This window comes from Cinclus cinclus, chromosome 1, assembly GCF_963662255.1.
Source record: "Cinclus cinclus chromosome 1, bCinCin1.1, whole genome shotgun sequence".
In the NCBI taxonomy this organism is placed as follows: Eukaryota; Metazoa; Chordata; class Aves; order Passeriformes; family Cinclidae; genus Cinclus; species Cinclus cinclus.
The window spans coordinates 118,148,915-118,164,876 of NC_085046.1; the positions used below are offsets into that span (position 1 = coordinate 118,148,915).

At 39.6% G+C, this 15,962-nt stretch overlaps 1 protein-coding gene across 1 annotated transcript in view; it reads left to right on the forward strand.

Moving 5' to 3' along the window:
• Positions 1 to 6,038: 6,038 nt before the first annotated feature.
• The window catches only part of PREX2 (phosphatidylinositol-3,4,5-trisphosphate dependent Rac exchange factor 2), a 161,773-nt gene continuing 151,849 nt past the window's right edge, over positions 6,039 to 15,962 (forward strand). Inside the window, exon 1 of the mRNA XM_062502196.1 lies at positions 6,039 to 6,179. Within this exon, the coding sequence (XP_062358180.1) occupies positions 6,039 to 6,179 (141 nt within the window). The remainder of the gene's footprint in view (positions 6,180 to 15,962) is intronic.

The window sequence follows — 15,962 nt, forward strand, 5'->3', positions numbered from 1 at the left end:
ATTAACCTCCGAATAACAATAGTAAGCTTCTGCATTCTGAGGGACAAAAGTTCCTTACTAGGATGTGATAAAAATACCTCTTTTATCAAAGGTATTTCAAGAAAGAAAGAGAGCTTTCAAGTGGGTCTAGACATAATGTACTTGCTAAAATATAAAGGATGCTTGTAAAAGTCAGATACAGATCTGTCTCATAGCTTCTACCAGCTGATGAATCTAATGTTCTTTCCACTTTCTAAATCCTTCAAAATAGTTGCATATGTTTATATAACAGTTCAAAAACTAGGGTTGGAAACTTATTGATTAGTTACTGCCTTGTGATTAAATACAAGCAAACAAACATACCACACCCTTTGGAGAACTTTCTGTACATCAGTTAACATTATTCCTGACAGCTCTTAATTAGTTTCTTCTTATGATAAGATTGTTTTCATTTTTACCCTAAAGTAAACTGAATTGGAAATTCATTACACTTTTCCTTGTATCATACTTTTTTTGTCTATTAGCTAAAAGCTAGAGAAGTGGCTGAGTTATTTTTCTGTTATTGTTTCCACATAAATCTTTGTTGCTCAATTTCTCTTTGGTTGCTCTGCAGAGCTCCCATGCGCAGATCAAAAAAGGTGTTTTAATTGGTCAGCTATGTCTTATTTTGCATATAGAATCCATAGTGATATAAAGATAGCTAGCAGCATAAAAGACCTTGTATTTTTTACCAAGATGGGTTTCTTGACATTACTTGTATAAATAGTATTCCTCTTATTTCAGCTTTCATATATGGTAATGAATTTTATTTCAACTTCATGCCATCTTTAAAAGGGTTGTTAAATAGCTAAGGTGAAGAAGCTGTAATCAGATGTCCTCAGCTTGAGGTGAAGTAATTGTCTGCAGCTGTACTTTCTGTTCTTCTGCCTAGACATTACACAATGAGAGCTTTTAGTTCAAATAGCTGTCATCAGTTGGAGTTTAACCTTTTGGAGACTGTTTTTATTTTGTAATGGTGGTTTCAGCTAAGACTAATTTCTTACTGAACTAATTAGAGTTTCTTGAGGAAATCTTGACATGCATTTGTGGTAGTACATGGTCTATCAATATCAATTTGAAGTAAAAAAGTACTTGGACTAATTCTGCTCCTGTCATGGGATTCTGTGTGCGTGCTGGCTCATCCTAGATAACCCTCTGAAGAAAAAACATCTGTAGGGATCGCTTGTCATTCTAGGACTTGGGTGGCTTTTGCTGAAGGATTTCTTAAAGGTACAATTTATCCCCACAAGGAAAATCATGCATTAAGTGAAATGCAAATCACCCTTTTCAAGAGCTATATTCTCTCTATATAGTTTTAGATTTATTTTTTGATAACTCAGGTTTGGATCATACAACAGTAGTTATTCCCATGCTAAATAAAGCTGAATGTTAAGACTTAGTTTGGTACAGATGTTTGCTGTGTCCCTTGTGCTGCTGGGAATAAAATTATTAAAAGCCTTGTGGATATCTATCCACACACCATCATAAGAAGCTCCTGGAAAAGCTTTGTGGTGAAGTTCTGTGCATTCATACTTAGGAGAGCAATGTTTGTAGCAGCTTGAAGTAAAATAGTCTGGTTTTGGGAAGGAGATCAGCTTGTATTCAGAATACCTACAGAAAGCTTTTAATTATTTGATTTTACTCATTATGTTGATAATTATCTTACAGTGAAGTTTATATGTTCTTATGCTTGGGATCATTTAAATGTCTTAGTGGTTAATGTACCTCCATCTTTCTTCCAAAATGCCATAAAGGAATATTCTAGAACTGATTATTTTGGTTCATTCTGTACATATAATGACTTTGCTTTAAAACCTGCCATTGCAGAGTTGGTTTGGTATAAATTCTGTGGTGAATGAACAGACAGTAATGTGTCAAAAGTGAACTTTGCAGTTTGTTTGCTCTCCTACACTTACTTCATAGCACTTTACAGCTAGTCCCATAAATATTAACCTTTTAATTGCACAGTATGGTAGTAGAGCCACCTGTAAAGAAGCTCCTTTTATTCTGGTGAACTTTTTTAGCCTTTGTTATCATATTTTTATATGTAATTCTTAGTAATTCTTAAGGAATTTTTGTTTTTCCCTTCCCCCCTCCCCCCCCTCAAATATAAAAATTGGTTTCATCTCTCTCTGAAAAGAAGACAATTTTAAATTCCCAGCTGGACTGAAGAATCCTTTACAGTGCTGCAACACAAGATTATGTGCCCTGCAGAACACTTGACTTCATTCTTATGTGACACTGGAGCTGTCTTGCATTCATATATATCATCCAGTGGCAACACAGAAACAAATCCATGGAGTATTCCCATAGAGACCATAAGTGTCATGGCAGATCATTGAAGTTTAATTGCTATTATCTGTCATACATAGGATATTTAATAAGACATCTTGTTCCAGATCATCAGATAGGACCACAGAGATGACTAAGGAAATGGAAGATCTCACATGCCTGGAAAGGCTGAGGGAGATGGGACTAGTCAGCCTGGAAGGGAGAAGGGTCATGGTAATCTTATCCTAGTTTCTAAATGCTTGATGGGAGGGAATGATGAAGAGGGAGCCAGATTTTCCTCAGTAGTGCCAGCTGGCTGGATGAGAAGCAATGGGTACACATTAAAAACCATGAAATTCTGATTGAACACAAGTGTTTTTTGTTTTGTTTTGGGGTTTTTTTTTGTTTGTTTGTTTGGTTTTTTTGTTGTTTATTTATTTATTTATTTTTAACTGTAGAGTACTGGTCAAACACTGACACATGTTTCCCATAGAGGCTGTTGAGTTCCATCTGAGGAGTTACTTAAAACCTGTCTGGACAGCCTGTCCTGTTGCCGTGGGCATTCGGCTGCAGAAAGGTTGGACTAGATCTGAAGAGGTCACATCGATCCTCAGTTATGTGTATAGGCCATATATATATTGCTTTTTTTTTTTAACAGGATTCTAAGTGGAAATCCAACTTGGGCCTCAAATACCCTTGGACCAAAATAGTTCTTTTTCATTCCAGAGTTATAACATTGCATGAGAATGGAATGATTTCTCTAGTTTCTCCAAATCAGTGCCTTTCCTCATACGGAGAAAGGATTGCTGTCTCCCAGATGCTAGCATAATCAATACACTGTTTTACACAGCACTACCTGTCTAAAATACAGAAACAAGCTAGTCAAGTTCTCTGGTACATCACATTGTAAAAATCCACTGTTTAGTTGCTTAAAATTTCTTGTTCGGGCTAAGATTTTTTAATTTTTTGTCTCTATATTCTACCTTTCTTATCCTTTTTTACTCAATTTTGGTGTAGTGAAAAGTATGATTGGAGCAATTTAGCTTTTTCCTTAAAGTAGGGAAAAAGAGTAATTTGCCCCATATCTTTATTACTTCAAGCAGGTTGTCAGGAAAATTGGCTGAGCCTATAGGCACGTATGTTTTCCATAGATTGTGTCTGGTACTTAGAATGACTTTTCCTACCGATGCACATCTGCTGTGGGTTTTGCTGGGTTCAGTGGCTTTAGATGAGTCATAAAAAACTCTTGTGTGTTGTCCCTAATGCTTTTGCTGGCCCAGATAGCTGGAGCTACTTGCTTGAAAGAAGGAGCACTGTGTGAGGGCAGCAGGAGCATAAACTAGGACAAGAATCACTTTGGCTTTAAGGTCTCCTGGCAGTGAGATGCAAACATGTAAAGGAAAGGGATTCTTGATTTTTTTCTTCTATAGGTGATAAAGAAAGAAAGAAAGAAAGAAAGAAAGAAAGAAAGAAAGAAAGAAAGAAAGAAAGAAAGAAAGAAAGAAAGAAAGAAAGAAAGAAAGAAAAGAAAGAAAGAAAAGAAAGAGAGAGACTAAGCTGCTGCTCCTGCCTCTTTTACCTGTCACCTTGGTTTGTGAGTGTGCATAGGGAATGTGACAGCCAATGGCACACAGCTGAAGCTGAGAGCGCAGGGGAATGTCTGAAATTAAAAAATGCGCTGGACCCTTATTTCTGCTTTCCTAAAAGAAAGAGAGGGAAACTTAACAAGTTTTGTTGTTAAAGTTTTGATGGGAAATTTAACAAGTTTAAGGTGTTAGGCTATGACTGAGGATAGGGTGTCCCTGAGGAAGGGCACCCACATGCATATAGAAATGTGAAACAATAGCATGTTCTATTCCAGTGGCTTTGCATTTTTCTTTTTCTGGTTATCACTTGGGAACTTCACCATGGGGCTTGGTGGGTGATTAGAAGTAGCCTTCTTGATGCTAATGCAATTGTGAAACACCTAATCTCCACAGGATCAGGGCAGATGCCACAGAACCTCAGGACTTTGGAACAGTGTCTCAGTGATGAAACCCACCAAGAGGGTGAAAAGATTTTGAGTTTATAATCAGACATGTTGTCTGCTTTAAATATGTTTTCTAAAGAAAGAGGCTTCAGTGAGCTGTGTTGGGCTTTTCAAACCATCAGTCCATTTAAACCAAATTTACCAGGGCCATGAGGTACTAAAAAATGTGAAGTTGTGATTTTTATGAAAATCAGTGTCTGTTTTTGAAATGGACCAGTGCCATATTGAGGAAGGAGCTATGTTGAGGTCAGCAGGCAAGTTCCAGGCTTATCTGCACATGCATAAATGGCTGAGAAGGATACATATGGCAGAATATGTCTCAGCAACTGCTGCTCCTTGCCTTGGCTTTATGCAGAGGTGCTGTTTGTGTTTGGGAAGGGGAGGATGCAAGGAAGTAGGTCACATTCAAAGAAATAGGTTTATTGTTGTTGTTGTTGTTTTTTGTTTGTTTGTTTTCTCCTCTGCTCTATGGGAAACTTCTTGTGGGAAGTATATTCTCTGTTTCACAAAAATGTCTGTGGCAGACAGCTTGGTGATGTCTAGTTATCAGAACACAAATGTCTTTACTTATTCTCTCACACTAAAGGATTCCTCTCACTGCCTCAATTCATCTTGCAGCTGTAGAAGAGTTTTACTTTCAAGTTTTCATTTTATTCTGTCACTTTAGGATGTTGCAGTTTTAGAAAGACGTTTGATATGGAATATGTAAGTTTGAAGACCTGCATTTTCTTTCCAGTCACAAACTGAAGAGCCAGCCAGAGAAAACTTCAGCTTTCATCAGTGGTCTTAAAATTCACATGGTAGTGTCCGGACATATTTCAGCCTTCAAGAAATCAGTTCCCCTGGTCTAAAGTGGCTGTATACATTTTCCTAGCTGTCTGAAATAGCTACTGAGTTATTTTTTATCCTTTTATCATGCAAATCTGGTAGGCAGACAGGAAAACTGTCTAACGTGGAGATCTTATAGCACTTTCTTTCAATAAACAAACAAAGCAGTCAACTTAAATCCCCTCACTATCTTCAAAGAACTTCTCCGTACCTGCTCAGCACACGCTTAGCCGCGTACGTTTGTTCGGGAGAATATCACAGCTCGTATTTATAATGCACATTGTACTGTACATCTCGTGGGAAGGTGTGGAAGGGGAAGCTGAAATGGCTCTTTGCTGATGATAAAATCAAAACAAAAACAACTGCCGATTCCCTGGCCAGTCAGCTTGCTGGGACATTTTTATAATTCTTTTACTCTGTTGTTGGAGGTCTCCAATTAGCCTCAAACTGGAGCTCGCAGCTTGTGTGTGAAACAGGCAGCTGCTGGCACGCAATCCTCCCCGAAGTTGTTTCCTTTCCTTTTTCCTGAGATTTAGCGAAGGGGGGGAAGGGGTTGGAGTCACATGGATACAAAGCTTTTGATTAATGTCCAAGTCTGTGCTGCTGCGGAGGCTTTCCAACCTCTCAGCTAGCAGGGCGAGCTGGGAACCAGTGACCGCTCGTTTCCTCCAGGCTGTGTCCCCTTCCTGACGGGAAAGGAGCGCGCTCCGGGGTGGCCGGTCGCCTGCGGACCTCGGGAGCGGGGTGAGCGGGGCTGCGGCTGCGGCGCGGCCGGGGAGCGGCCGGAGCCCGGCCCCGCCGGGTAACTTGGGAGCGGGGTCTTTTGTTGTCCTTGTCCGCAGCGCTCGGGGGAAGGCGCCGGGCTGGGAGCACCGATCCTCCTCGCCGCACCATGACAGAGGAAAGCAAGGGGGAAGGCAAGGGGGAAAGCGGGAAGGACTTGGAGAAGCAGCTTCGCTTACGCGTGTGCGTCCTCAACGAGCTGCTGAAGACGGAGCGGGACTACGTGGGCACGCTGGAGTTCCTGGTGTCGGTGAGCGGGGCCGGGGCCCGCGGGAGCGGCCGCGGGAGTCCCGCCGGGACAGGGATTTACCCCGAGCCGAAGCTTGAAAGGGATGGAGGGAAGGAGGGAGGGGGAGAGTAACAGGTTTGGAAACAGCCGAAGAGGGGTCGCGCGTTGTCCCCCGCCCCAGTCCCCGGCCGCACTTCGGCGCTGATGATCGCGCATCTCCGCGCGTGGAAGCGGATGGGGGTGATGTGTTTGGGCTCCCCCAAACCCAACGCGTGTGGGGGCTTGTGCTCGTTTTAGGGCGCCGCAGTTCCACTACTTGTGATGGTCTTGGAAACCCAGCGGTGCAGGGGGGAGGGAGCAGGACAGAGGGGGTGCTGCTGTGCAGCAGCTGCTTGGCATTAAAGCCACATGTGGCATTCCCTCCTGTCTTGTGATATAGGGTCAGCTGGGAAGGCAGCGCCTTCTGCTGAGCTGTGTTGTGACAGTTTTAGCTTCTTTCTATGTTTGAGTATCACTGTTCATACGATTATGGTGGAGCCAGGTAATACCCTTGTCAGAAAGGCAGGAGTTCTCACTCTCCCAAAAAGCCAAAGTGACAAATGATTGCAGAACAGATGTGGGCAGTGTTTCATTTGTGCCTGATCTTGGGAGCGTCACTTTAGGGCTCTGATGTGATAAATATGTCCAAATCAGCTGCTTCAGAATGCAAAAGTTTTCACAGTAGCCCCATCATACATTTCTCTCCTCCTGTTCCATTGTAGAGGGGAAATCCTTCCAACTGCAAACTTCCTGCTTTGCTGCCTAGAGAATTGTGGACTTTCTGCTTATTACCATGAAAGAGGAAATTCTTAAGTTGGCTGTGACAGGGAGAATAAAAGCACAGACATTGGAATGAAATAAGATCTACAGAGTAGCTTATTTTCTCCATATGTTTATCCTCAGCAGAACCATGAAAAATGGTAAATGGTCCAATGTGTTGGGTTTTTTTTGGTTTTTTTTTAAGTTTAGGATGTATATTTGAAAAAGAGGCTATGCAATTATTTTACTTGTTTCCATTTAATGATCAGGTTTTACCTGTTAAAAGACTATTCTAAGGCAATATTCTTCCATATTTTACCTTAGGCCACAAATTTGGTGTATGCCAGAGTCTTGGATTTCACCAACTTTGAAGAATTTGTAGTAACTTAGTTTTGTATTCTAAGGTTTTAGACAGAAGATATTTGAGTTTGAGCAGTAAGTGCTCAAGTTCTCCCAAGGATCAGAATCTCTACGTGTTTCAACTTCTTTCCAGACACTGAATTCAGTATTAAGTCTTTTTGCAGTTTGGATCAAGATGATCTAAATAAATCAGGAGAAAGGGAGTAGGGTTGGTGTATAAAACTTGGTTCTACATCAGCTTTTCAGATTTATTAGTGATTGTGGATGGGGTTCAAATGGCAGTTCAGAGATGCAGACCCTTCACAGAGAAATGTCACATATTCTGATTATACCTAAGTTTTGTTTGAGGAAACAACTGAGCTTTCCTTTAGTCTACCTGCTAGGACTGTTTTTGGTGGTGGATTTACGAGGGCCCCTGGACTAGGGCCAGTTTGGAGACTATCACAATGATTTTATGTAAGCCATCAAAACCATCATTGCAGGAGGGGTTTATGCTTCAGTCCAAGTTAACAGTTGGGCTTCCAGATCATCTTGGCATTGTCAGTGGAGCTCATTCTGGTAGAAACCATGTTTCCTTTATGACTGAGAAGCTGAAGCCAGTTAGTCTCCTTAAGAGTTTGCTCAGTATACCTGCAGTTTTCCCTGTAGTTAGTAGGATATTCACTTAGATAAATATTCACAGGGTATTCACTTAGATAAATGTAAAAAGCCCTGTGCATGGCTAGAGAATGAAGAGGTTATAAGGAGGAAGTGACTTGCTGGTGTGTGTCAACATGGGAAATGCTTTGCTGGTTTCCCTACACTGGAAACATACCTATTGTATGCTAGATTTATTTATGTTCTTTACATTGAAATTAAAGGGTATTGCTCAGAACAGATTTCTGGTTGGTTATTTAAAGTATTTTTCCCCCCCCTACTCCTCTATGATTGCTCATCCTCCACTTACCAGTGTAGTGTGAAGTTGCATGGTTTGTATGTTCTGTCTGTAAGGTGCAAAGCAGAAGACTTGATATATTTGTTACTTTATTAGACAGAAGTAGCTGTATAGTCACTCCCATGTGAATTCATTCACTTCTTTGGCTTTATGCTGTGTAAATTCAGTATCTTGTGTTACATCTGCACTCATCACAAAACAAATCTGAGTGAAAAGGTCTGGTTGTATTAATATTATTCTTTCATATCTCCTGAATCTTCCAGTAATAAACTGTAGTGTAATCTGTTGAGATTTCAGTGACACAGAGCAATAACAATTTTGGGCCAATGGCAGTGAGGTTAGTAAACATATATGAGGTGGATAAACTTAAGTCTCCCAGTAGTTGCAACAATGGTGGAGGGAGGAGGCATGCACAGGAAATTATGAATTGCTTTTCTTTCAGACATTTCATTACATTTAGAGTGTCATTGCAATAGCAGAGTTTTTGTTCCTTCTAGCATTTCTTGAAAGTAACAAGTGATGGAAGAATTTAAGACACTATAATGCCTTTTAAAACTATATCTGTAAATGAATGTTATTTTTTAATAACCTACAGTATTAAGTTTCTGTTATGAACAATCGGTACTTTACTGGCTAAATTAACAATTTGAGCTTTTCTGCTTCTGGATGTTCTTGCTGGTGATCATACCATTTTCCTGTGGCAAAATCTTTGTTTTTCAATGAAAGAGAAGCTTTACTTGCAAGAATAGAGAAAAATCTTTTTTTCTTAGCAAAACGCACTTTCTGGAGGGGACACAAAGCAACAGCTGGTGAATATTCGCACTGTCTAAAATAATTCTGTGTCATCCAACTGTGTGACTGAATAATTAATAACTACCTTGAATACTTACAGTAAAGATGCTTTTAAAAATGTGGCATTATCAATATATGCCTCATCTTTTTCATTCTTTACAGCAAATGGCCAAATATCTATATTTACTGTGATCTGTGTAAACATAAAGAAATTTTCCTATGTTGCCCTATAAGCACAATTAGCCTGGAGAAAAGAAGACTGAGGGAAAACTTTATCACTCTTTACTGGTACCTGAAAGGAAGCTGTAGTGAGGTAAGAATCAGTCTTATTTCCCCAGTTAACAAGTGCCAGGACAAGAGGAAATGGCTCCAGGCTGCCTTAGGGGAAGTGTAGATTGGATATTAGGAAAAATTGATTCACTGAATGGATGTTCAGGCATTGCAATAGGCTGCTCAGGGTGGAGTCACCATCCCTGGAGGTGTTCATGTAGAACATGTGTTCAAAAATATGTGGATGTGGCACCTGGGGACATGGTTTAGTGGTGAACATGGCAGTGTTGGGTTACTGATTGAACCTGATGATCTTGGAGGTCTTTTTCAACATTGATGATTCTATTCTATGACTAGCTAACTAAAGCAAAACTACATAAACTTTTCAAAGATTCTCATTGGTCTGTGTGCTGGGGAATGTATGATTTTTAATGAGAGTTTTAAAAAAATAGTTGGATTTCTTTTTCTAATTTCAGAATGTTTTCATTCGAGGTTTCATTTACTGTGGAATCAGGATACTCACTTGTATCCTCAATGTGGCAGTAGTAAATAGACCAGTACAACTGTGGGCAGAAGTTGATGAGACATTAAAAAGTATTTAATAATAAAAATTTGCCAAAAGGTGGCTAGTTTAATTTGTCACCTTATTACCTGATATAAGGCTTAGTTCTTATGTTTGTGATTGATACTAATCGACTGGCCAGTAAGGGCAAACCAGGCCATGAATAAATTTAGAATGCATGTACATATATCTATGCATATATACATATATAAAATATACATATATAATTTTTTGGGAAGAATCTTTATTTTGGAATAAAAATTGGAAATGTAATTGATCTGCTACACTTGGTACTTCAGGGGATTTCCATGCAAGTAGAGTTTAATTTTCTATGGCGGAGATTGTTTTGCTGGCACTGTTTTGTGTCCTGACGAATTTGACATTGATGGGAATCGAAGCAGATGTTGGCACTCCTGTAAACCTTCCCCACAGTCTCAGCTGGGGTGACTAGTTAGATCTTGAAGCAGCTGGGGGAAAAAAACAAAGCTAGTTTTTTATGTAGGCTATAGTATATTTTATAGAGTCTCTCAGTGAATGTTTCTGCCAGTTAACTCTCAAGTATCAGTTTGATTTTTATTACATCCTACTATACTATCTTCTGCTTGCACTAAAATAAAAAAATGGTTAGTTTTCTTTAAATGTGCCCTGTTAAGGGAAGCTGAATCCTTGCTTTACAGTTGGTATAAAGAGATACTGTTTATGAGGTTTATTGTGCAGCCTTGCAGTGTCTGTGTGACTCCTTGGGATCTGTATTCCCATGCTGAACATTCCCTGTCTCTTGGCCCAATACATGTTTCTCTGATTGTTGAGCAGACTAATTATTTGGAGAAGTGAATATAGTAAGTGAGACTTCAGGTAACCTTTATAGTCAAATTCAGTGTTACTAACTCTGACTAGCAATAGAGGATTTATGTCATGGATGAAAACTCCTCAAATGGTTATGCTATATAATAATCTTAGATTTGGGCTTTCCACAAAAAAAGAACAATTGATAAATGATCTTTTATGGCTGCAGCTTGACAAAAACAGTGTCTGTGTGTGTGTGTTGTTTTTGTGTGCATGTCTATATATGTCACAGAATACCTTAAACTGGAACGGTCCCATGAGGATCATCTAGTCCCACTCACTGAATGTATGTATATCTCAATTATAGTGATGATTAGTGACTTCACAGTGCTTTTCATAATTGCATTTATATTTTATAAAAGGAATTTAAATGAATGGAAGGGAAGGGTTTCAGCTGGCTGCATTTTTTGATAAGGTTATGTGATTTCCTTTCTCTTCAGGAAAAGAAAAACAGCATTCTATGGCTACTTCATCATAAAAAGTCAAAAGGAAGTGCAAACACAATTACCATAGAAAGTCAATATCTTTTCCATTCACTTCCAATTTCTGCTGTTTTTAACTTAAGTGTTAACTAAAATGTGAGTGTGGCATTCTATTTTTATTTCGCTTTGCTTGTTTCTATCAATGGCACCACCTGTGGTCCCTATCAGAGTAAGAGTAACTGCATAAAAGCTGTTTATTTCTTTGTAACCCCTGCCTCGAGGATGAACACTCTGCTTTATGGAATGGATTAGTAAGAAAGTTTTGGGGTTTTTTGTGTGTATGTCTGTCTTTACTCGGTGAGTGCAGGGTTCATGCAATATAGGACAATGGTGAAAAGCAGAGTTTTTTCTGAAGAATTTTCAAGTACATCTCTTGTTTGAAATTGGAGGGATTTATGATAGACAATGACAAATGTTTCATACTTTTCAATGTATTTCCTCTTACTGCTCTCAGATACTTAGGTTGCATTGTGAAAATCACTTGTTTAGGAAGAAAAGTAGGTTGTTGAGCTGTTCAGTGAAAAGTTTAGGATACTGAAAGGGGAAATCTTTGTTCCATAGCATTTAAGAAACTTTTCCGTTCTTAAGACTTATTGTAGACGAAGACTTAATCTTTTGAAGACCAAAATATGCTTAGAAGTGTTGTACAACTTCATGATTTATCTGTATTTATAAATAATATTTGAAGTGTTCCAGTTATTTCTTTGCCTTATAGCTCAGGCCTAACTCTCCTGGCACATGTATTTCACAAATCTGTAGTGCGAGTTGCTAATTTAGAAGAGGCTGCTTGGAGGGCACCATTCATCAAAACATCCAGGTTCAAGTTATCCCATGCAGCCTAATGCTGCTGAATAGTATGCTCTTTGCAGTGATTTCAAATATTTATGGACACATATTTTTCAACCCACTTCAGTGGTAATTTTTGTCACCATTTTATAAACGCCAAGGTTTAAAACTAAGTATCCCAAGGTTGGTTTTTATTTCTTTGGTAAGGTTAGCATGAAGAGCAATTTTGTCAATTAGTTGAAGTCATTGTCACAGTATTACAACATGTGAGAAATTGAAAAGTTCTTTACATCATAAACCAAAAGGAACTGTGTTTTGGCCAGAATAAATCCAAACTGGCTGGAGTTGACCTAAGATACTGTTTGGCATGATTTGTTAAACTGTAGAAGGCTGTGACCATGTAAGTCAGTAAAGTATATACCCCTGTTTGGCCAGGAATTGGGTTACCCATGAATGAAATACAGTTTTGAGCAAGGTAATGAATTTTATTTAAGACTCTGCCATTTTTTTACAAGTATCTTGAGCTTCTTGTAGTCACATATTACATGCATATTATTTTTCAGAAATTTTGTCTTAACTATTTTTGCTTTAGGACACAACTACTTGCATATTGATTTGGTTTTCTGTTTGGGATTGAGCAGGATTATCACTGTCTCTGGTGAACATGTGGTTTGGTGTGGGACTGGCTACTCAGAAGGAATGCAAGAATGAAGATAGCAAAGTGGAGTCACCACTCCTGGAGATGCTCCAGAGGTGTCTGAATCTGGTGCTGGGCGATACGTTTTAGTAGTAGAGTCTTGTGCCTGGGATGGAATAACCGTGTTCACCTGTGCAGGCTGGGATCTAGAAAGCAGCTTTAGAGGTTTCTCTGGGAGTGTTTGTGGACAAGAGCTGGTATGTGAGGCAGCATTGCACCCTTGCAGTGCAGAAAGGAATCAGCATCCTGAGACCATTCTAGCAAGGGTGTTGCTAGTAGGTCAAGGGGCCTCTGCTCTACATCTGTGAGACTTTTGAGAGTCAAATTTTTGGCTCCCTAATTGAATAAATAATTTTACCTACTAACACAAGTCTGGTGCTGGGATGGACCAGCAAGGTGAGGAGGGGCCAGGAGCATATTGCTGCAAAGAGGCTGAGAGAATGAGGCTTTTTTGGCCTTGATAAGGCTTGGCGGAGCTTTTATTGTCTACAATTCCCCAATGGATAGATGCAGGCAGGATACAGCCACATTCCTCTCAGAGGTGCACAGTGGAAGAAGGAGAGGCCATGGGAGATGGGAATTCCAGCCTGATATGAAGGGAAAAAATAATGCTTACAATGGAACTGGTGGAAACCTGGTATAAGTTGCTCAGAGGCTGTTTTTTATTTTGCTTAAAGGTCATCTAGATAAGACTGGACTACCTGTTCTAGTTGACACTGCTCTGTTCAAGCAATTGGGCTAGATGACCTCCTTTCCAACCTCCATGACTCATCAATTTGCAATTTATTGCCATGACAGAAAAAAAAGGCTGACTGCCTTGAAGTTTCAGCCAATTTCAGGAGAACAGAATTTTTCAGTTTGCATCTCTTTATTTCCTTTATACTCTGAAATTGCAGTGCAAATGGCCAGGCTGTACTGTTCAGCAAATAATAATTCAAAATTCAAGAGAAAACTCAATTTTTAGGGTTTTTAAAAAATTCCAATTGTATTATTTTTGCTTAGGAAACAGATAATCTGTCACTTTTGTATTATTTTCTATTCAGAGATGTCTCAGTACATCACTTTTATTAATAAATCAAACCTGTGTAGTTCTACAAATGGGAAACTTAGACCTTGATTTTTGAGTCCCTGTGGAAGCTTGTGCCAGAACCAGAAATATAATCTGATGTCTTGATTCCCAGTTCACGACTCTGTCAGCAAATCAACCCTTTCCCTTCATACACAATTGATGCTAAAAGAATGGTTGCCTACTTAAAATGTCTGAGAAGCTGCAAAGATAACTGTTCAAAGGTTTATTTTGAGCAAGCTTGATTGCTCCTGGGATTGTCTCGTAGTTCACAGTTGATTTTATCCTGTTGTAGGGACAGAACTGAGAAATTAGGGATTGACACTTATTTTAGGTCCCATGAGACCTCCAGATTGTCCTTTGTGCTTTTGGCAGTCTGACTGCCAAGTCATCTGGCATCCCCAATGAGCTTTCAAGTTGAAGGCTGAAGAACATGAAGGGAATGTGTAGGAGAAATAGATAGAACTGAAGGGAGTACTGGAAAAACAGTAATACATTGTAGTAAGGTGGCTTTCTTTATTTCAGTGTTTTTTGTGTGATGCAGGCCCCTTGACAAATTGATATCTTGATGAGTGAGTCAGAATAAAGAATCTAATCCTTGACCTTCCTAGGGAAGTTTTATGTGAATTCTTGCTTCAAAATGAAATTTGTCTGTTGGTGCTGATACTTGTGCCTGAATTTTAAATACATTATATATATTGGCATGTTTACTTTCTAAATTCTAAATACATTTTTGCCTATTATAATAACTAGAGCAAGTGATAAGTATCAATTAATATGATGGTGAATTTGCATTAAAAAAAAGTGTTTTATAATTTGACCTGTGAAAGAAATTACTATTTTTTAATGTCTGTTTAAAAGGAGTCATTCCTAGAGTGAGGGATGAATGAGTTCCTATGTGTTGATTTAACAATCCCAGTTGCTTTATGCCTAAATCAAGTATGTTATGACAGAGTGATTGATGTCTGGGATGCTATGAATTTGTGCAACAAGGCTGGAAAACCACTTTATTTTGTTGCTTAGTATGTGCTAAGCTACACCATATTCTTAAATTCCTTGGGTAAGGCATCTGGATTCCTAGAAGAAATAGCACGTGATAGCATGCTTTGAGACAACATCTTCTGACTCTAGACCTCAAAGACACATTGTATTGAGTGTGGTCTTTTCTCTGAGAGCCATGGAGGCATTTCAAACTTACAGATGTGGAAGCAATTGAAGCTCTGCAATGTATAAGCACCACTTTCACTAAAATGATGCCACAGCCTGACAAGGTGGAGGGAAGAAAAAGTGGCACACACCTGTAGACTCAGTGTTGTGTCACTTGTATAATGTTTGTGGCTGAAAAGTTTGTATTTACCTTTATTGTCTGGGAGGGAGAGCTGTTTTGCCGAAGCCATAGGAAGCAGGAAGGCAATAAATAAATCCCAATTCATAGAATGCTTCTGTAAAAATGGCCACCCTGCATTCATAATGAAAGCTGCTTCCTTCCTGCTAGTGTCTGTTGGTTTTTGCTCATGAAAGGCATGATAAAATAGTACTTAAAAAGGATCTTGCTGGATATGATGAAGACCTAAAATGAGATGTGATGGAAGGAACCTGTGAGTGCCTGTGGCAGATTGAAGAAAAGGTCTATCCTACTGCCTTGATTCTGGCCAGGACAGGGTTAATTTTTACAGTAGGTGGGAGGGAGCATGGCTAGGACATGGAGATGTTCTACACCATGTCACATCATTGTGGGAGTGGGAAAAAGGGAGTCTCTTTTGGGGAGGAAGGGGTCCCATCTGGTCAGGGTAGCATGGTGGAGGCAGAGGTCAGGTATTGCTGTTTCCATCTGAATCCTTTGCCTCTTTCTCCCGCCCTCTGCCATTAGCAATGTTGCTGTTACTGTTTGTTTTCTTATCTCCTTGCTGTTTCCAGTAAATTGTTCTTATCTCAACCTGAGATCTTTACCTTTTGTGCCTCTAATTCTCCTCTCCAGCCCACCACAGGGCAGGGGGGAGCAGGGCCTCAGTGAGTCAGTGATGTGTGGCTTCAGTGGAAGCACTGCCTTGGGTGAGACCATTACTCAACTACAGCACACAGTAGTGTTTTCATAATTTTCATAATGGTAAGTAGTAGCAGTACTTAGGGAGTTTGTGCTTGCTGTTGGGGGGGCTGTCTCTCCTGAAGAGTGTGAGTGTAGCACCTGGTTGCAAGCTAAGTGATTTCTGA